The sequence below is a fragment of the Fulmarus glacialis genome, unplaced genomic scaffold (assembly GCF_000690835.1).
Source record: "Fulmarus glacialis isolate BGI_N327 unplaced genomic scaffold, ASM69083v1 scaffold2449, whole genome shotgun sequence".
Classification (NCBI taxonomy): domain Eukaryota; kingdom Metazoa; phylum Chordata; class Aves; order Procellariiformes; family Procellariidae; genus Fulmarus; species Fulmarus glacialis.
Window position 1 is genome coordinate 14,076 of NW_009231244.1, and position 21,295 is coordinate 35,370.

General features: G+C 44.5%; 1 protein-coding gene across 1 annotated transcript in view; it reads left to right on the forward strand.

Moving 5' to 3' along the window:
• The first annotated feature begins 949 nt into the window (after positions 1–949).
• ADPRHL1 (ADP-ribosylhydrolase like 1) overlaps positions 950–21,295 on the forward strand; it is a 22,095-nt gene continuing 1,749 nt past the window's right edge. Inside the window, exons 1-5 of the mRNA XM_009584481.1 lie at positions 950–1,437; positions 5,255–5,419; positions 11,820–11,945; positions 14,581–14,721; positions 17,846–17,979. Coding sequence (XP_009582776.1) covers positions 1,224–1,437; positions 5,255–5,419; positions 11,820–11,945; positions 14,581–14,721; positions 17,846–17,979 — 780 coding nt within the window. The 5' untranslated portion in view covers positions 950–1,223. The remainder of the gene's footprint in view (positions 1,438–5,254; positions 5,420–11,819; positions 11,946–14,580; positions 14,722–17,845; positions 17,980–21,295) is intronic.

Genomic DNA, 21,295 nt, shown 5'->3' on the forward strand with positions numbered 1-21,295 from the left:
AAACAAAGACCTTTCCCCAGGTATCCTTTATGAAAATTACAGTCAAGCCAATTAAAGCTTTCTGTTTATCTACCTAAGTTTATATTTACATTTGCATTTCTATCTGTAAAGTAATTTGCGGGTCTTTAGGACAGCATGAATGGTGACTCAGAACCATGATCTGAGTCAGTCTCAGCAGACCCCTTGAAGGAAGATGTTGAGCCTACACGGAGATGTGTTTATGGGCAAAATACGTTTAAAAAGCTGCAAGACTACAGAGCCCCTCCTTGCACTGCATGGCAGAAGCACAGAAAAAACTGCAGTAACAGAATGAAGTACATAATTGCACAAGTATCAAGTTTGAAAGGATGGTATTAATAAAGCTCGGTTCTTACTAAGTGGGATTTCTTCATACGTGAACTTTCTTGGACTCACAGGATGCCATTTAAATGCATCTTTCAAAACAGTTTCCTTCCAGAGTCCAAACGTGGGCTGCACCTGAGCTCAGCCTTAGGAAAAAGTCAGTCTTTGCCAGGGAGTAAGAGGCGTGGGATTGAAGCTGGTATTTTGCTCAGTGTTTATCCAGGGGTGCAGTGAATTAGGAAAACATTCTTGTAACAGGTGGAAAGGAGTAAGAAAGCTGTTGACATAATACCGCCGTAGGGCATAATTAGAAGTGGGAGAGGTTGTCTGCATTTGACTAGATTTCTTACTGCCTAACCCATCATTCTAGTGTTTACAGAGTTTGGAAACTCCTTTTATCACAGGCTTTCCTTCTGACTGGTCCCTGAAAGGGAGGCTGACTCCAGCATGTCAGAAAAGGGCAGGAAAATAAATTAATTTACAAGTTATTAAATAAATAAACACCCCTGTGAGGCATCTGTTTTTCTGGGTGTAGAGTTACTTACGCTGGGTAGGGCTAAGGATTTCCTGGCTTGCTTTACGCTGGGTTGCAGAAACGAGGCTTTTGCGCTTGGCTTTGCGGGTCCGCTCTTGCGGTTTCATTGAACAAAGCCCCTGCAAAATCCCTGGGTTATGAAATATTTCCTCTCCGTCAGGTCCCGGACAAGAGATGGCATCTGCAGAGCCAGAAAAGGAAGTCCTTACCTTATAGAGAGCGCTCTCGGTGTGACACAATGGCTGATATAAAGTGTCGGGGGAGCTGAGCCGAAGGCAAAGGAACAAAGGAAGATCAAGATTCGGTGGCTGTCTCGGACAAAAGGAAGGCGGAAAGTGTCTTGGGGATGGATAAATTCAAAGCTGCGCTTGTGCTGGCTGGGGTAGGGGATGCTCTCGGTTATCGCAACTTCTCCCGAGAAAACAATGCCTTAGGTGCAAAAATCCAGCAGGAGCTGAAGGAAATCGGAGGGCTCGAGAACCTGGTGCTCTCTCCCGACAAGTGGCCAGTAAGTGACAACACGCTCATGCACATGGCTACAGCAGAGGCTGTCATCACAGGTAGGTACGCCAGGACTAGTGAACGCAGCCTGGAAAGGAGCAAAACTGTCGACCTGCTGCATTTCTTATAATAAGCCTGAGTGCTGGGGAAGGCATGAGAAAATGTGTCAGAAATGCTGCTTATGTGAATGATAACGTGCATTAGCTTGTCTCCCCCATGAGCGTAATCTTGCGACCATCACACAAACTGGGGAGTTTTGATTTCTTGAGTGTGGAGGAGCTCTCCCTATATTTTATCTAGGTTTATACAGTTGGTTAAAGTTTAAATTTTTGTCCATAATTGCTAAGTAGATTATCTGTATGCTGGAATACATCAGGGAATAATATAGCCACTAGAAATTCTTCCGTAAAAGATAAGAGCTCTTCCAAGCGCATTTTTAACATGTTTACGTTCAGAACTCCAGGCTGGAGTAGAGTCACCTTACTACCTCTTTCAGGCTAAAATCACTAGCGCTGCCTCCTCTTTGCTGCCCCTCAGGCAAAGCGTTGCGCCTGCAAGGCCAGAAACGGAACGATTTGCTTTCTAAGGAGAGCTCTGTGTCTTTAGTCCAAAAAGTATTCTAACATACTATGTTTGTAATAAAGTCTTTCAGAATAGTGGAAGTTATTAATATACGTCTTCTAAAATCACAATAGTTTGACAGAGAACATTTGGGTTTTCTTAAGGTAGGAATTGTCTTTTGTAAGATGCAATGGTATTTATATCGACACCCTACCCATTGAACTAGAGCTTTCTGAGACTGTCAAGATTATCATCAAAAGTACACCAGAAGCCAGTGACCATTCAGCAATATTTTGCCTCTTCAGAATGAATCAAATTTTTTAATCTCTGTAAAAATATTCCTGACTTCTCTCAACATGCGTAACACTGGATAACTAACAGTAGCAGAAGCTCACAGTGTAGCTAAGTATCCTTCACGTCAGTGAAATTTCCCTTGTGCTTCTGTTTTACCGCTTTATCTGCCTGCTTCCAATCTGCTCTAAATTTAGTTCGTGGAGATCAGTTGAAGAGTGTGTTGGACACTTCATGCTTGGCTATCAGCTAACCAATGGTTTAAGGGGTAGCTAATACACTAAAGATAAGGGTAAGATGTCAGCCTATCAAGAAAAAAAGATGACTAACACATTTCTGAATATAGGCTATGATTAAATACATATCATATGTTTCTTGCTTATTGAACTCTCTAAAACCATAACTTCTGGGTAATCAAGCCAGTTAGACTAACAGTGAAATAATAAATCTTATTTCTTAAATATAGCAGGAGCACAGTGGCTCTAAAGAAAAAAAGTCTCAGCTATAATTCCCATCGGCTGTGTTTATCCTACACTCTCATTTCTTTGGCCTGATCAGACAAGCTTTTTAAAAAGGTGCTTTTATGGGCTGGTGAGAAAGCCACAAGCTGGTGCGGGGAATTTTAGTAAGAAATCTTCATTTTGTAGTAACATTGGTGAACGCGGGAAAGCAAGTCCTTCTCTCTGCTTCCCACAGGGAAACAGAACCGCTCCTGCCCGCAGCAGTGTCTCTTCCTGGCAAGGGGAGCACAAAAAAGCCACTGGGCTTGGTCATAGTCCAGCCCGTGTGCAAAATCACCCAAGTCAACAGAGTTAAAGGAGGTGAATGTGGGTCCGTGAAGGCTGAAGGCAGCTTCCACCAGCCCTGGGGACCTGCCTTCCTCGTGGCGGGGAGACCTCGCTGCTGCGTAGACTGAGATTTTAAACAATATATTGGGTGCCTGCAACATTTCCAGACAAAAAAAAAAAAAAAAAAGAGAGAGAAAAAAAGAAGGGGGATAAGCAATAAAAATATTCCTGTCCCTCACTGCCCTGCTCCCCGCACATCCCATTCACCCGGCTGGCCGCCCGCCGGCTGCAGCATCCCCCGGGTGCACACCTCCAGGTACATGCGGGATGCTCGTGGGACGGACATGCCCCGTGAAGTCCCATCACCAGGGCACTGCCCTCGGGGGAGCTCCCAGTCCGAGGCTGCGGCAGCAGCCAAGTGTGAGGCGGAGGTTTGTGTTAAGGACGAAGGCAGTTCTCACCTGGGGAGGCGATTTTGGCCAGCGCTTTGCCAGCTGCATGGAGGACATCCCAGGAGGGCCATGGCCAGAAGCAGCGGCAGCTGCGGGCGCTGCTGCAGACTAAGCTGGCTCTCCCCAAATCCACCATGTGCACAGATGGGAAGGTTGATCCCACAATGAAGGATAAACGGGACGTCTACTTCCGGTAGGAATCTGTCCCATAAGGGAGGAACACGAACAGCATCCTTAAAAGCAGGGGAACTACCCCCGCCACGAGGAAAGCCTTTTCCTCGCTGACTTAAACACGGATTTAAAAAAGATAAGGGTTCATTTCTAAAGAAGGAACCTGTCCTATTGACTTGACGGGTGAGATGGCAGCCTGGCTCCAGCTGCGGGAACCGTGGTGGGCTCGGGCAGCCCCCAGCTGCTGGACCAGAGGGACTCTGGCTCTGGGGACAAGGCTTCTGCAGAAGCTGCCCGGCGGTAAATCCTGCTCCTGGCTCCCATCCGGATAAACTGACACCTGATTCCTAAATCTGGAAAGAGTCAGCAGCTTAAAAGTATCTTATTCCTCTAGGATTGTATGTGGGATGGCCAGCATAATGGATAGGGTATTTTTTTATGTGAAAGGAGGGAAACCTTGGTTTTACCCTGCATCTTCTTTATTCACCTGTCTGCCTAACTGGTACCTTCGAGTGGCTCTGGCTTACAGGGCTCCAAACTTTCTCTTAAATTAAACCTCTCCTGTGGATTTCAAGAAATCACCGATCTTTGACAAAATGAGGATATTTTTAGAACTTCCCCTGCTGTGTCATTCCATCTGTGAGTCAAACGAAGTATTAAACAGGGTTTCTCGAAGTACATAGAAAAGATATAAATGGACAAATCCCGACGGCCTCCTCAGTTCCCACTGATGACACAGCTGTAATAGATGCCAGTGGAAGCTTTTCCTTGGCAAAAGCCGAGGGCAGGGCTCTTCAAGCCCAACAACACACAGCAGCAGCCGAGAGAAGCAGCTATACCGAAGAAACAGTATATGTTTAACAGGGGAAAGGTTCCTCCTTAGGCAAGACTGTAGGCCTTAGTAAAAATAATCAATAAACAGATATTGCTAGTGAACTTATTCCAGAAAGAAATTTATCTGCTGGAAATACTACAGACTGTAGGGATTTACTACTTTTACTGATCTTTATTACCATCCCTGCATGAAAAACCTACAAATTTTAGACAAAATAAATACAAAATACGGATTAAAAAATAAGGTCGCTAATTTGCTTTTGTGTTTAATCATACATACCTCTTTAAAATAATTCAGTGGTAATTTAAAAAAAAATAGGCTTTCATTTTTAAATTGGATTCATGTCTGCAGATGACGGCAAAAGCACGGGCTGAGCCAGGCAGAGCTGGCTTCATGCGCACACCCAGTCCCCGCGGCGGCAACACACTCACCTTCCAGTTAGACACCTCTGTAAATACTTCACACCACGGAGCCTAAATAAAGCCCCTGAGCAGCTACTGGTGATGGACAGAATGCCTTCATCTTTCTGATTAAAGGAATTAAAAGTGGAAAGGAAAGCAGGAAAAGATGAGAACAGAGGGACGAGGCTGTTGTCCCTGCAGCCCGCTCTCATGGTGTGTAAAAATGTGTTGACAGCAGCACCAGAAACACAACTCGGTGTAATGGAAGTGGAAATAGGAACATTTCTTAAATGCACAGTGAGCTTGCTTGTTTGTTTTCAGTGTTCTCTTGCTCTTCTGCCTTCTCATAGCGACCTCCTCTTCCCTCCTCTGAGCAGATTACTGGTGTTTGGAAGACCTGTACCGGGAGCTGGTAAAACGCTACGTGGATGCTATCGACAAGCTCTCGGGGAGGCGGCCAGACCCCGCTACCATCGAAGGCTGCAGGGAATTAAAACCAGACAACTACCTTCTTGCTTGGCACACACCATTCAATGAAAAGGGTACGGTACCGCTTTCCATTTATAGATTCTGGCTTGAATAATGCATGCTTTCAGCGTTTGTGGCTATATGGAAATTATTTCCTTTTCCCCCTGACATCAAAGGCTACTACCCCTGAAACGTTTCCGTGTTTGCCTGAGGATGGCAAGAGACCTGCCAGGAATTCCTTCTGTAGGGCACTATGTCCTCTCGTAAATGAACCCTTCCCTCTTTAACATCTATTTAAAGAGACTTTGTTCTTGGCTCTGTGCCTCTGGGTCCAGATCTTTGTCCCTGAGTTTAATGGTTATTTTAAGAAATATTTTCTGCCATTTTTCGTTTACTTGTTTGTAGTCTTGAATCTTTTCAGCGATGGCAGATCTGAAACAAAAAGCCGAGCCTGTGAAACGCTCTATGCACCAATGTGTTCACTGGAGGAAAAGCAGAGACTTTTCTCCAGGTGGATGCCCTGCTAAAAACTATGACTGTTTTGCTGATAATCCCTAATATTCCTAGCCCTGTTTCCCTATCCATGACCCTCTCTTTCTTTCTCTTTATGATAATTTCATTTTATGATGAATTGAATTTCTGCTTCAAGTTAAATAGCATGCGTGCAGCTATGTGCACACACATACGCATATACCCATACCCATGCAGTGCAATTAATCTTGAAAGACTGCAGCAGCACCACATCATCAGAGGAGGTAGACCTGGACAGCCAGAAGACGATGGCAGCTCACACGGACATTGCGCTCGTTAGGTGCGATGCTCTACCGCTGCAGTACGTATCGGCACCGCTCAAAAGCGTTGCATATTGATGCAATATCGTGGCAAAGACCCGGTGGCACAATGCCATGGCTATTTCTGGGTCTCTGCCATCAGTTTTCTCTGACACAAAAAGCATCCCTCACTCAGACCCCGCTCCTCACAACAGCTGCTTGGAGGGAAAAGGATCCCCTCCCTGTTTATTCTGCCCTCCCTGTTTATTCTGCCCACCCTGCTATTAGCCAGGCAGATCTGAGAAAGTGCCCCTTTGGCAGTTGTCATATGTTTTCTGATAGACAGTAAGTAAAATTTGATCAAAATAATTGTGGGAGCTGCTGCTGGCCCTGAGCAGCTCTCAAGACCTCCAGCAGTGGAGCATGGCTGTTCCCTGGCCCGTTGCTCTGTTGGAGCTACATCTCTTCTTTTAGCCTTCCTCCTCCCCATCTTTCCATGATGAACTGTTTGCTTGGGGATACTCTGGGCTAGAAGGATCTAAAATGAATTCCTGCCTTGAGACCTGGCAGCTAAAGCCCACCTTCTCCATCTGATCTGACAAATATCATCCTGAACATCTCAAGACGCCTTTTTTTCACCCTGAGAGTAAAAGAACCAGCGACCTGAGGTGGAGATGTTCAACCTACTGCAGGACTTGACACTGCTATGGACATAATTAACCTTTTATTTGAATTTTCACAAATTTCTTCTTGAGACAAAAACATTCCACAGGCATTGAATGCCTAGCAGTCGGATGATATCTTGGATGGCCTGGAACCAAAATGCTGTTTTCCTGTAGTCGTTCTATCTTATCTCACTTCTAGCAAGAATTCATGTGCCAGCCTTCATGGACCAGTGAAATCTTAGCTTAGGTAATTTTGCATTGCTTATATGATGCTCCTCTGCTCAAATTCTTGTGGGTGTAGTCAGAACACTGAGTTCTTAAGTCAAGCTGCCCTGTGTGTCTCTGCCACTTCATGTCATGCTCATTGTCACACTCATTGCAGAGGTACTCGGATTATGTTGAAGGCTGGTGAGATTCCTGTGACGGCCAGAAGACCTGCCCAAGACTGTCTAACACCTTCCATCTTAAGAGCTTGTTTCCAATTTATGACATTGATAAGCTCTAGGCTAAAATTTTCACCGTTGAGTGTTTGCCTCTGTTTGTCTGTCAACCTTTGTCTAAAGTTTTGATGCAGATGAGTCTGCTGTTTCTGAGACATGGTAAAAACGTTTTGTTCCGTTGCCAAAACCTCAAATTGTTCAGAAGAGAACTGCTGATGTTTGAGAGCTGGAACCAAAATCTGAGTAAGGTGGTACCCCTTGAGCCAGAGATGTGCCTTCGGAGCCACGGCGAAAGGGCAGTCAAATGGCAGCTTGGCTCTACCTCCATCGTGTGTATTTCAGGCTGAGGCTGCAGCATCCGTGCAGGTCTTTACTTGCATCTACTGGAGCAGCTGCTGGGCTTCCTCGTAGCACTTGACAACAGTGCCTTTTTGCTGGTGGCATTGGTAGAGGAGTGTGAGGAAACAGTGTGAGTTAAATGCAGAAAGTTGGGGGGCAAAAATGAAGAGAATAATAAGCCACAGATGGAGAGGAGATAAAGGGGCCAGGCTCTAAGTTCTCATGCAGAACGGCCTGTAGTCAGAAAACACACATCCTCTTCAGGCCTTGGCAGCCATTAAGCTGATCTTTATTATTCTACAGATGTAGAGTGAAGAAAAGCACACTGAGGTATTACATACTAAAAGAGAATAATGTAGTGCATGAGTGAAAATGATGCAATAAGAAAGTGTCAACACAGCTTTTGTGACAAGAAGTCACACCTCGGAATTCTATTAGAAAGCTCATGAAGTATCCAAGAAACAGGAGGAAAAAGGAGACACTGTGAAGATGGTCTGTTAGGATTTCCAAAAGACTCTCAACAAGGTCCCTCACCAAAGGCACTAAGTAATGAGGCACTAAGTTGCTACAGGATGACAGAAAGGTTCTCCTGAGGATAGACAACTGGTTAAAAGACAGTAAATGAAGAGCAGGAGATTGCAGTCTGTCTTCTCCATAGAGAAGACAGACTGCATACCTGTGTTGGACCACTGTTGTTCAACATGTCCACAAACTATCTGGAAATGCAAGTGCATCGTGGGTCAGCAAAGTCAAAGATAATATGGTGCAGAGTTGTGGAAGATGCTCACGATGATGAATAACTGTGCAGCACAGTAGCAGAACCAAATGCAATGCAGATAAATGAAAAGTCATACGTGGCAGGGGGCGAGGGGGGAATCCTAATTTTATATACATAGTTGCAGTTGCTGATTCAGGTACCGAGGGAAGGGATTGTGGAGCTATAGTAGTTCTACAAGAACGACACTTCAGTGCTCAGTAAGAGCCAGAAAGCAAATAGACTATTAGAAATGACTGGGAAAGGATCAGAGAACAAAACACAAAACATATTTGCAGCAGTGCATAACTCCATAGCTGCTGTTTCTCGATTACTGTATATAATCTGGTCCCTCCCTCCCCCCAGAAGGATGTAAGAGAACTAGAAACAATATCAGGAAGGATGGCTGGATTAGTAAAAAACTGCTTCCATAGGCTGTGATGTCTGAGACAGTATGATAGAGAGCTGTAAAGTCATAGATAGCTTGGAGAACATGAATAGGGTCAGAGAAAACTCACTGTCTCCTCCAGCACAGGAACTAGGGACTTCAAATGAAACTGGCAGGTCATGAGTTCAAAGCAAGCAAAACGGAGGACTTCTTCACGCAACACCTAATGAAGCTGCACGACTATTTTCCAATGCCAATTTGCAGATGCTACAGTTCATGTGGGTTCAAAAAATAGCTGGGCAAATTCACCTAAGGAAAATTCTTCAAGGGTTATTAAGCAGAAAGATGAATAGCCAGCTGCCTCCTGGATCAGGGAGCCAATTGTCAGCAGCTTCATAGTACAAAGGGGTAGCATCACTGTACTTTTCTTTTACTCTTTCTTAAGTACCCTCTCCATTGGCCACTGTCAGACATGATAAGTTAGGTCGACCTTTGATCTATGTTCTTACACACGTGTCTCACCCCTTGCTTGGACTAGTCTCGCTGTCGCTTACTTCATTGATTCAAATGGTAGATACTGAGACATGGGAGCTAACAGCTGCTAATCACCTGAAGCCCTGTCTAGGCTTAATGTTACTCCATGTGATAAAATTTTTTGTTATCGAGTTTGCTTGTCTAATTCTGTGGAAGGTTTTAATATAAATTCCTAGACTGGAGGAACACAATGAAGTTGCAAAGACCAGCAGTCCGATTACTGTAGTGCACCCTCCACTTCGGATATACTAAAAGATGTTATTTAATTAACAGCTCTATGTAGCGCAACACCCTTCCCTCTTGGATAACCAGCATGGATCATGTCCTTTCGAGGAACCAGGACTGCATAGTGAAGAAGACTCTGCCATAGAGCAGCAGGTAGTTTAATGAAGAGTTTGGTCTTGCAAGCAGGAGAAGATATGTTCTCCCAGTTAAGCTGACTGGTGCTCTGGAAGACTGGATTTCTTTCCTGACTCTTCCTTGTGGTTTCTATGTGATTTGTGGGATAGACAGACAGTTTTATCTGCTCCTGTCTCCTTAATAACCAAGCACTACAGCTGCAGCACATATGAGGTACAGGAGCAAATACACCATTTGCAGGACAAGTGTCCAGCCTCTTCATCAGGAGCAGTGGCCAAGGGTGTCCTGAAGAGGGTCTCTTTCACTAGTGTCAAGAAGGCTAGCAAGGAGGAAGCAAGCTCTGAGCTTGCGGGGAATAAAATGGTATTTTGCACAGCCTTTCATGTCACATTTATCAGATGTTTGGCCTTTTTTAGACTGCCCTTGGTGGTTAAACCCACTGGAAGACTTATTGCATGCAAAATTTGCACATTGGATTCTGAGGAGGAAGAGAAGAAATGTCTTCACCTAACTAATTAGGTCACCTAACCAGAGTGCTCATTGAGGATGGCTGCTCTCTGGGGAGAAGAATAGCTCTTTGAGAGAGAGAGAAATTCAGATTGGTCTGTATTGCACCTGCAGATGCCAATGGGTGGCTTATGTTAGTATTAGACTTCGGCTCAGGCAAGAACTTTTGAAACAATTCTTCCTGCCACCCCCACTACCACACTTTGATCACACTCATGATCCTAGGAGACCTGAGCTGAAGCCGCTTGGGATGACACTGAACAGCAAGCAGTGCTCCGGGAGAGCCCCTGGTGCTTGCAGCCACAGTGGGCACAGCCCAGGGGAGCTGGGACGACTCCTCTGAAGTTAGGTGACTAAAAGCCCTGACCCTGGCTCCTTGGCGTCTGCTGCTTCAATTCACTCTGGCCCATGAATTGCTCCTAGTATGCCATCGTACTGGTTAATGGAGATACAGCCTTTCTCCATGCTGCCTGTCTGGCAAAGCCGGGGAGGCTGTGCTCCTATTGCAGGTTCCACAGATGCTAAAATTAGGTGGCATAAATATGCCCCTTATCTTCCAGGGACGAAGTAGAGAAATGCTGATTGCTCTCAACTATACCCAAGGTCACTGCTAAGTGTGATTGAGCAAAGACAGTGCTGAAAAATGCCAAGTACTTTGAAAAATCGAACCCTATCCGTCTCAGGGTGGGTGCCTGCAATGAGTTAATGCTTTTTCGGGCATTGGCTTACCAGCTGCAAAGAGGAGATAATCACCTCATTGGTGCCTTGTGAAGATAAGCTCATTAAAACTTCTGCGGGATCCTGATATTAGTGTGATAAGTACTGCAGAGAAACTCATTAGTAAATTTAACTCTCCATTCAATGAAGTGTTTAAAAGTTGAATGCCTGGGATCATGCACTCAATGCTGAGGATTAAAAGAAATACTGAATTAGCTATTCAATAAATAAACCCCATGCTGCACAAGGCAGAAATTCCCAAGACCAAGCTGAGTAAGTGCAGGCTGTACCACAATGAGAGTGCGCACAAGCACTGACTTCAGGTCGCACGGGAAACCTCAGTTCTGGTGCTGCCTAACTTTGGAGATTTTGGCTCCGTAGCCTTTAGTTTCTTTTTGGACACATTTTTGTATGTAGCAGAAATTGTTTTGTGAACTACCTGTGGGGCTCTCTAGGATGAAACATGCATTAAAAGTGTAAGATCGACTGTGATACTCATTTAAAGTGTTTTAATTACGTGCTTTCAGCACGAAGACTGTGATACTCTTTTAAAGTGTTTTAATTATGTGCTTTCAGCACGAAGACTACAAAAATAAGGGCGTAGTAAAAGCGTATCTGTTTCTCAAACTTCTGCTTCTAGTGCTGACACCCGGAGCAAGCAAAACAGTGGTGTCAGCCAAGAATGAGTAAAGATGGCATGAGAGTTTGAATCAAACAAGTGCTGTGAACAAGAGAGCACACTGCTTTCTGAACCCGCTGTGCCCTTCGTAGTACTTGAGAACATTGGAACATACCTGTAAAACCAGAATGACTGTGTGGAAGCAAAAGTCCTTGCAAGAAACTTTTAAAACTTGTAACTCGCTTTGCATGCTAATTTCCCGTTCCCTGAGGAGTTCCCACACACGAGCTGAATTAATAAAATGTGCTTGTTTCACATTTTATCAATATATTTGGATCATTAGTCTCCTTTTAAATGCTTGGCATTATCTTTTTACTTTAGGTTCTGGATTTGGAGCATCCACAAAAGCCATGTGTTTAGGGATGCGATACTGGAAGCCGGAAAGGCTGGAGTCACTTATTGAAGTGAGCATTGAATGCGGACGAATGACACATAACCATCCCACAGGTAATGTCCGCTGACGTCTCGGCGCGCTGAAGTCCCTAAGGCTGCTTTTCACTTCTGCGGGGACTAACGCAGCTCCTGTGAATTCACCTGGTTAAACTGCTTCTGCTTTGCAGACTCCGAGGCCTTGGTTTGAATTTTGCTTGGATAATATATACATGTATTTATTACTTATATAGGCTTATGTATTTGCTTGTATATTATGCAGACAGCAACCTCAGGCACAGGAGTTTTCCCTCCTAAAATCCCAATAACTAAACACAACCTGTCTTGTCCAAAGCATATTCCTGTCACTTGCCCTGATCAAATTTTAGGATTCATGTACATCTAGATGACTCACTGTTATCATGCAAGTGCATGGTTCAGGGGATAATAACATTTTTCTCTTGACAGGTTTTGTCATATCCAATCACTGTAGGTAAAGGCAGAAAGACAAAAAAATCTAACTCCACATATTTTAGGACACAATCTGAAACATTCTCTAAACAAAACATAAATAAGTAAATTTAACGTTGTTTTGAATATTCAGGCTGTCATTCTGATAATTTTATGCTACGTAAGCATGTATTCATTCTGCTTGCTTTAAACAGCAATAAATAAAACCATAATGAATGGTGACATGTTCAACATGCGCAGTGCTCTGAAGCAGTCAGAAAAGCCATCAGGATGGCATAAAATTAGAGGAAAAGAATTCAAAACAAGGCAGAAAATATCATTAAGCCAAGATATAAAGTCCATGGTGCATTAGCAGCGCTAAGACTGCTTACAGTCTGGCTCTCCCACCTCAGAAAGGACTTACTAGAGCCAGAAAATGGCAGCAAGGAGCATCCAAGTGGTCAAACACCTTCCATGCAAGGAGAAATTACATCCAGAAGGAGTTTTCAGCTGGGAAAAGAGACAAGTGGCATGGCGGGGGGGCGGGGAGGAGAGGGGTGGAAGGGCCACCATGGATCTCACTACCATCCTGAAAGGTGCCAAGGAAACGTCAGTTGTGATTCTCATAACTCAAAGACTGAGAAAACCCAACTGACGTGTCCGTCAGACTGAAACAAACAGACCAAGGAAATACTTCCCCGTGTCGTGCGTAGTTAAGCCGCAGACCTCGCTGCTACAGGCAGCTGCAAAGTCCACAGATACGCCTGGGTTCAAAGGGGATCAGGCAAGCGGACGACAAGGGCTGTCGCTGTTAAAAGCAATCAAGCTGTGTGATTAAAATTATCCCTAAGCTAGTCTAGAAGCTCTGGGGAGCGGAGGAGCCAAACCAATTAGGCTCACTCCGTCCTGGCATTATTTGCAGAGCCAGAAACCTCGGCTGGGGCTTGCTTTCTTCCCTGGTGAGGGGCAGCAGGCTATGTGAGGGCTGCCGGGGGTAGGGAGAGCCGGGCAGTAGCAGCAGGGGAAGGGTGCTACCTGGGGAGCGGGCAAGAAGAGACTGCCAGCCCCCTGAAAACCTTCTGGGCACACCCCAGCCTCTACCACCCCCTGCGCTGACTTGTCCCGCTGCCCCCTTTGCTTCAGCTTCTAAACCCTCTGCTGCCACCCTCACGCTGAATGTGGCATTCAAGGATCTTTATGGCAGTTGGGTTAGATGCTCTATCCTAGTGAGACCCTTTGAGCTGGCTCTACCAGTTTTTTTGTTGTTTCTGAAAGCACCTATTAGATCCTGGGTTAGATGTGCCTTTGGCCTGACCCAGTATTGCAGGTCTTATAGCAGAGAGAATAAGTAATTGTCTCATCTGGACTTGTAACCTCCTAAAATAATTTGGTTTTACCTTCAGCAAAACACACGAAGTTCATGCTTACCTCTATGCATGAATGAATGCTTTTGGACCCGTGCACCAAGAGAAGCACACGCATCAATACTTTGCTCACCTGGGGCTTATCTAAATGTCTGAGTTGTTCTCGTAACCTTCTGTTGCATGTTGCACTGGGTTGGTTTCCTTGCATTTGACAAACAAGAGCACAAGCAAATATAAGAAACGAGCCCCTCTATTTCTGATGTCATGGAAGTGTTGAGCACCCATTAACGAAAGTTCATCTTAAGTATATTTGTACCCAAGGTGGAAGACCTTGCTAAGCAGGCAGACAGCATGTCCTACTTGGACAATTGTTTCTTTCCTCTAAGGGGACATGGACTTGTCCCCTTAGAGGAAAGAAGCAATTGTCCAAGACAGACATGGACTTGACTCCTTAGAGTAAAGTGAGCCAGAAATAGTGTTAGATCTAACAACTACAGCCCTTGAGCTGGATGACTCTGTAAGCAAGGTGATATAGCTTGTAATTGAATCACTTTGTGGAAGTCAATTATTTCATGTGACTTCAATTAGAAGATTTTCGGTATCACATTAATGGATGATGTTTATTTTTGACCCCTACCTCAATTTCTGTCATGTTACACCACTGAGAACAGGAGGTCCCTTCTATGTAAAATAGCTTGTAAACCAACGGGCACCACGCATTAGCCAAGAATCTCAACATGCCACGAGCCAGCCTGCAAAGAGGCAGAGATAGGTTATGTGCATTCATTAATCTATCCGACAGCCATGAGGCATTCCACTAATGATTTTACAAAGGACATGACAAGGATGTTAAGAGCACAGACCGCGCATTAGTGATCATTGTTATCTATGAATTCCAGGCTTTCTAGGGTCCCTGTGCACAGCTCTTTTTGTGGCGTATGCAATACAAGGGAAACCCCTTGTGCAGTGGGGAAGAGAGATGATGAAGGTTGTGCCGATGGCTGAAGAATACTGCAAGAAGACCATTCGCCACATGGCAGGTAACGTGTCTGAATCAAAAGAGTTGTTTTCTTAAAACTATGTTCAGCGAGAAAGACGCTGAAGAAACGTCACTCCCCAGTCTCTCCATTTTGCTGCTTCCCTCCCTCTCCCGTCTCCACAGGCTGTCCTCCTGCTCTCTCTGCGCAGACTGTAAGCCCTTCGCAGGTGGTGCCACCTTCTTCTACCGTCCCTTAGTTGCTTGGTATATTGGTGGCAAAAATACAAAGAGAAATAGCAATGATAATGCCCTACTGCACAGTTTGATTTTTAGAAAGTCTTGGAAGATTGCTGGGCAGGGGGGAGTGAGGAAATGATATTTAGCAGGTTATTAGGCAAACTGACTGCTGAGATATGAATTATTCAGCTCCCTTCCATCAATTAGCACAGTCCGCTATTTTCCATAAGAAAACTCATTGACACTCCTCATTTTGCCAGGAAAAGTTCACCTGTGGATGCCTCCTGACCAAGAGTTAGCTTTTGACCACAAATTCAGGCTTGACTTGTTGCTTTTCTGAACAAATATTTAAGGTGCAACCTGTTGTACCCTTGTTTTAAAATAACGGAGCGTAACACAACTAATGAACTTGATATTGCTACTTTAGTAATGTATATGATCTTCGGTGCAAAGGTATTTTAGTCCCCTCTTGCCAGGGAGTGATGCATTTGTAACGGTGAGACCTGCCATGGACAGATGAGTATCATTATATTAAAACATCGAGGAAAGAGGTTTTTCTGTTAGTCTCAAGGGACGGTTGTCGGGAAAGATTGAATTCAACGGAAATCTTTGCTCAAGAGCACTCAGAAATGAAGATTTACCTGGGAAGGAAAGCTGCCGCTTTAAAATCTGAAAGGAGCACCAGGGAGCCTTTCTGAAAGACCCCACATTTTCGTCTGCGCCTCATTGCGCACCAGGATTTTTTTAGCCGAGACCTATGAGGAGCAGGTGCAGGATTAGTGTGAGCGAGCTCCTCTCCGAGTGGCTTTGCAGCAGGTCCCTGTCATTCCACCCCAGCAGGACCCCTCGGCGTGGAGGTATGCGCGTTGGACTCCTGAGGCATGCTTTTTTTTTCCGGCCAGTGCCCGTATTGTTGAGCTTCGTCCTATTTTGGTAGCGGGAAAAGTCTCTTGCATTAAAGTTAAGCTCCTTGGCTGGTGAGATGCACTGCAAAGAAATCCTGCCAGACAGAGTCCTCCAGTTTTAGAAAACTTTTTTAGCTGCGTTATCCCCCGTGGATAACAAACACAGCGTTCAGTCGCGCAGGGCTCGACTCAGCACCCCTCTCTGATACTCAGTTGCCATTACTTGCCAGATAGTCTTATGGACCTGAATGTGACCGTTGTCTCAGGCTGGGCTCAGGGGACGGGGCAGAGCCTCACTAGGGCTGGCGACGTGGGATTTCTGACCATGCTACAGGTCATCCACGCAACCAAAATCTCCTGCAACTGCTTGATCCCTTTGTTTCTGGGCCTGTGCATTGGAATAATCACAATTCCTTGCTTGTTGAGGTGCTGCATAGCAAACATTCATTTTTGAGGCATTCATGTTTTATGGTCATGGGGGAAATAGGAGAAAAAAACACACAGAAAGACGCCTGCCAGGTCACCTGCGTTTCTAGAAGCAGTCTTGTAACCAGCTGATGGAGTGGGTGTCGGTAGTTTACTTCAACCAACAACATTTTCTTTTGTGTGACTTTTTTTTTCCTCAAGAAGTTCTCCTTGGCCTGACGGCTGTGAGTGCATTTTCACCCCGTTTTTCTAAACACCTCCCTTTTTTTAGGGTTCTAACGAATGGCTTCCTTGTAATCAGGCAAAACTGGGGCGTGGACTCAGAAGAAGGGCAGCTGGGCATTCCCAGGCGTACAGGGCCACGTGGCTGAAGGCTCATCCCTGCCTGGGGCTGGGGAACGGGCAACTTTGTGAAAGTATCGGGTCCTACAAGGCAGCTTGGATTTTTTTACAGGGAGTTGAACCGCTTTAAAGATCTTAATTGCCAAAGAGGTCATCTGTATGGCATTTTAGGAAAAGAAGCAAAATCAGATTACGTCCTTCAGAGAAACGGTTTGGTTGTGTGCATGCTCCTCAGCCACTTGCAGCACACAACTGAGCAACCAAGCGGGACAGAGCCAGGGAAAAACAGCGACACTTAATTTTATTTTAAACTGTGTGCCAATAGTCCCGTACTGCATTGCTAGTTTGCCTTGGCATACTTAGCCATCTGGTCCATCTCACTGATTTCTGATTCCTTACCCCATCCGCTTCCCAGGCAGGGTTTCACTCAGGCCTCAATTCTGCAGACGGGTTCGTGTGTATGTGCTTAACAGGTCAGTGTGACTTACGTGCCTTTTTAAGCCTTTATAAAAAGGTTGAACCAGAGCATTGGCTTGAAAATACACTGAATTTAATAAGATTATTTACATGAGCGAAGTTAAACATGATTAGAGATGCTCTTCCTGAAGTGACAGAAAAAGGAGAAAGACCTGTGGTTATTTAAAAAGGCTTATTTTTATGGGCACAGATAGCAGATGTGTGTGTTATTTATCCCTTTTACTACATTTGATATGTATTATAATATATGTAAATGGAAATTTTGGCCTTTACTATCTGTCTTTTCCTGAAAGATCACACAGAAATACTGTGAGAGCAGAACAGAAATACTGGAGAAATGATGTGATTAAAAACTGGTAACTGAGGTGGGAGGCAATTTGTATTTAGGACATGTAAGCATTTTTAGATATTCTTTAATCGCAGCAAAGGAATACGAAAGTTGGCATAGAATTGATTTTTTTTCTCTCTTTTTGTTGACTCTTATCTTTTCCTTGGAGTGTTCCTTACTAAGTTCTCCAAAAATCTCATCTTGATGTATCTCAATGTAATTTTAATATATCATAAAAATAGCAGGAGATTCTGAAAATATTACCTTCTTTCACATTTTCTGTTTCCAGTTAGATTCCCACTTCATATTAAAATGCATACCTAGTACATATGCCTGTTTAACGTACGTTACTGTAAAATACCCAGTTTTTCAGGTCAGTCAATACTGTCATTTGCTTTAAAATTTGTTTAAGTAGAACTGCAAATGTTGCTGAGATTAAATACTACATCATTAATTTCTTTTGCATTCAGAATATCAGGAGCACTGGTTTTACTTCGAAGCCAAGTGGCAGTTTTATTTGGAGGAGAGAGAAATCAATGAGGAAAATCAGAATAAACCTGTCTTTCCGGACAACTATGACGCAGAGGAGAGAGAAAAGGTAACTGCAACTTCAAAAAAGTGCTCAAAAAGGCTCTGAACTGAGGGTATTTTCAATGAGACACACCAGTATTTTTCGACCGTTTCCAGTGCCAGAGCAGTCAGGAAGTCTTTATTTTTTTCTAAAATTTCAAGAAAGAAAAAACAACTCCCGTCCTTGGCTGGAGTATGTGTTAGTGTAAAAAAGCAGTTGCCTCCGGTCCTGGGGTTGCTGCGATGGGAGGAAACACTGCAGAGAGAAGGACTTCATGGTCAGATGCGTTGACGCCCAGAGCAGGTACAAAACATAAGCCACGGCTATTTGAGGGTGGAAAAGGCAAACGTCTCGCCGGGGGTTCTCATTAAAGCCTAATGGAGCTGTGGCCCGAGTCCCACAGAAATCCCCCCGGGGACTAGGAGCTGGACTTGGTTACGGTCCTTCGAAGAGAAGACAGCCGTCCTAAGCAATTCTCTGCCAGTGCAGGCTGTGCCCAGGGTAGTTTTAAGTGTCTCGAGAGATGGTGTTTCACCACGTCCCATGGGATACTATTTTATAGCGTACATGATCTTTCCTTTGCCTCATGACTTCTGGTTATATCTTCTTAACTCAAGAGAAATAATGTGTCTTCTTCCCTGGTGTTTACAGCTTTCTGGTGTGTGCTGGCACCTCTCAAAGCTCTCCACTTAGCAGCTAAGCAATAAGTATGTGGTTCTTGTCACCTTTTCCCATAAATCAATCCTTTTTTCCAGACTATTAAAGCACAGTTCTATTCTGGGAAGTCACTTTGTGTATTTTTAGGTGCTCATCTACACAGTGAAAAGTGTCGGTGGAAGGTAGATTGACTGTGGATGATAAGAAATTGCTCATTTTAAACATAAAGAATAGATCTCCTTCCAGTTTTATTTTATTAATTCAGTGCCATGAACTTGTTACTAGTTTTTTGTTCCTTCCAGTTCTACCAGAGTCTTAGCAGAGCCTTAGGAGAGATTAAACCCAATAGTGTTTCCCCATGATAATTTCAAGAGAGAACTGCATGAATTCCTCATGCAGAAACAAAATTTACCGTCATTACCCTAGCCCAACTAGTTTGGCCTATTGAGCTATTTATTTTGGTGCACAAGAAAGGAAAATATTGCTTGACCCTCAAACTCCACCGCCAACCAGATATACCAGAAGTCGAGTGACTTAATTTGCTTATAAGCCGAGCCTGTTAATAGCCATGGAAAGAATAAATGAGGAGAAGGTAACCATCCTGCCTGCCTTTTTTCCAGGAGTGCTTTCCTTTGCACTCCCTCAAAATTAACTGGCCTCTTGTGTCTGGAGGTATAGCCGATTGCCTTTCTACAGGCAATTAATAAAGCACCAATATCTGGCACCACTCTTGCCAATAGGTGTATGCATGTTCCTGCTCAGCCAGGCGCACCTTTCTGCAGGCACATACCAGCTGCAGGAGATGTGGAAGTGAAGCCTTCAATGTGGCTTGGATTGATCTGATTACGTTGCAAAGGCAATTTCCCTCTCTAAAAGAAATTACACGCCGAAATGTTAAGCAGCAAAGACCACATTCTGTATAACCAGGTATACAGCTTAAATTTGGAGATAACTAGAAGTGTGGCGGTAAAAGACAAATTACCCCTTCTTCAACGTATAAATACAAGACGGGCCAATGTAGGATAAATCATTTTTCAGTGATACGCATTTTGAACATGTTAGATACACAGCGAATAGGCAGAAACTGCACTGCACTCGGGATCAGCCTTGCTTCTGCAAATGAATCACTTGCCCTGCTCGCTTTCCTGGGCTGGACACGATGCACAACAAAACGAGAGGAACCAAACCGAAGTCATCCAGGCCAATTAGATTCTAAGGATCTCATCCCTTTAAGATGCAGTTGCTTAAACCAGCACTGTGAAGAGACCCAGAAAGGGAAACAAAATGGATGGAAAGGGAGTGCTAGCCAGCAGCGGGTCAACTCCTGGAGGGTGAGGAAGTCAGAGGCAGCTGTAATTACTGACCGCAGGGGTTTACAGCAAGGAGGGGACGTGCGAATTACCTCCAGGGCTTGGCAGCAGCTCAGTGCTTTCAGCGGGAGGGAGTGCGTGTTGAGACCCCCGTCCATGCACTCAGTGCTGCCGCTCCTCACCCGCCCGCCCGGGAAGGGAAGCTGGGCTGGTGCCACATCGCAGGGCTGCACGAAGGTGCAGGAGTCGAAAGGAGGTTGCACTTTTGAAGTGTTTGAGAAATGCTGCCTTGGTGCAGTTAAGTCCCCAAAGGCTCGGTCCCGAGGACGGCTATCCTGGTGTAAAGTTGCTTCAGCAAGGCGAGATGACATCAGATGTGTGCAGAGCATCAGCGTTCTTAAATGGAGCGACACTTGAGCTGCCGGCCTGCGCGCCCAGAATAGCACCTCCACGCTTAGTCCTCTTGCCTTTGGTAGTATTACACGTGTGTCAGTGTAATACCACCAGCATCCAAACTGCAGCAATAAGGCTGGGAAGTTTGCATGTGTCCGAGGACACCATAAAGACATAAATATGCTCTCTAGATTGCAAAAAAAAAAAAAAAAGAAAGCAGCAGAGTGAAGCTGTAGTCTACCTCTGCCTTGTTCGATGTGTATGCAGACAAACCACAACCAAGTATGTAATGGCTGAAGTGAAAGTGAACAGATAGAAATGCAAACCCTTCATACGTGTTGCAGAAGCCAAGAGCCAGCCAAGTAGCAACAATTCAAATTACCATAATGTAACTTAAACTTCAGGAAATAAAGCTGTCCATTTCCTTTAAAGGAAGGTATTTTTTTACTATAAATGTATCAGTGTTGAGTTCATTTGGGGATTTTGGGCAGGAAAAAGTGAGCTCTGGAGGTACCTCCTCTAGAGAAAATCCAGTTTTCCTTTGCAAAGGGGGTTTGGGTTTTTTTTCTTCTTTCTTCTCCTGGGGAAGAAATGTTTCTTACATTTGCAAGTTATTTCCCCTCTTGTTCAGTAAATGCTTGTGGAAGAGGAGAGGAAGGGTTTGGCAAGAAAAAGTCAGAGAAGGGGGCTTGAATTAACGTAGTCTGAAATTGAGCCCCTGAAGAAATTACCAAATCAGAAATTTTTCACCCCCCATGCACAACTTGGCTAATTGAAACACTTGCAAACGTGTAACAAGGGGAGTTGAGAATATTTCCAAGAGGCAGGAAGAGGACTGGCAAAGTAAGTCCTTACCAACCCTGATTTTTTAAATAATAAGGAATTTCTGGGGTGTGAACTTGGAATCTATCTTGATCTACTTTTTGGCATTCTTGGCTTGCTTAAATGAAGCCAAGTTCTTGGCCTGCCAAGAGCTATTCCCGCCTAGC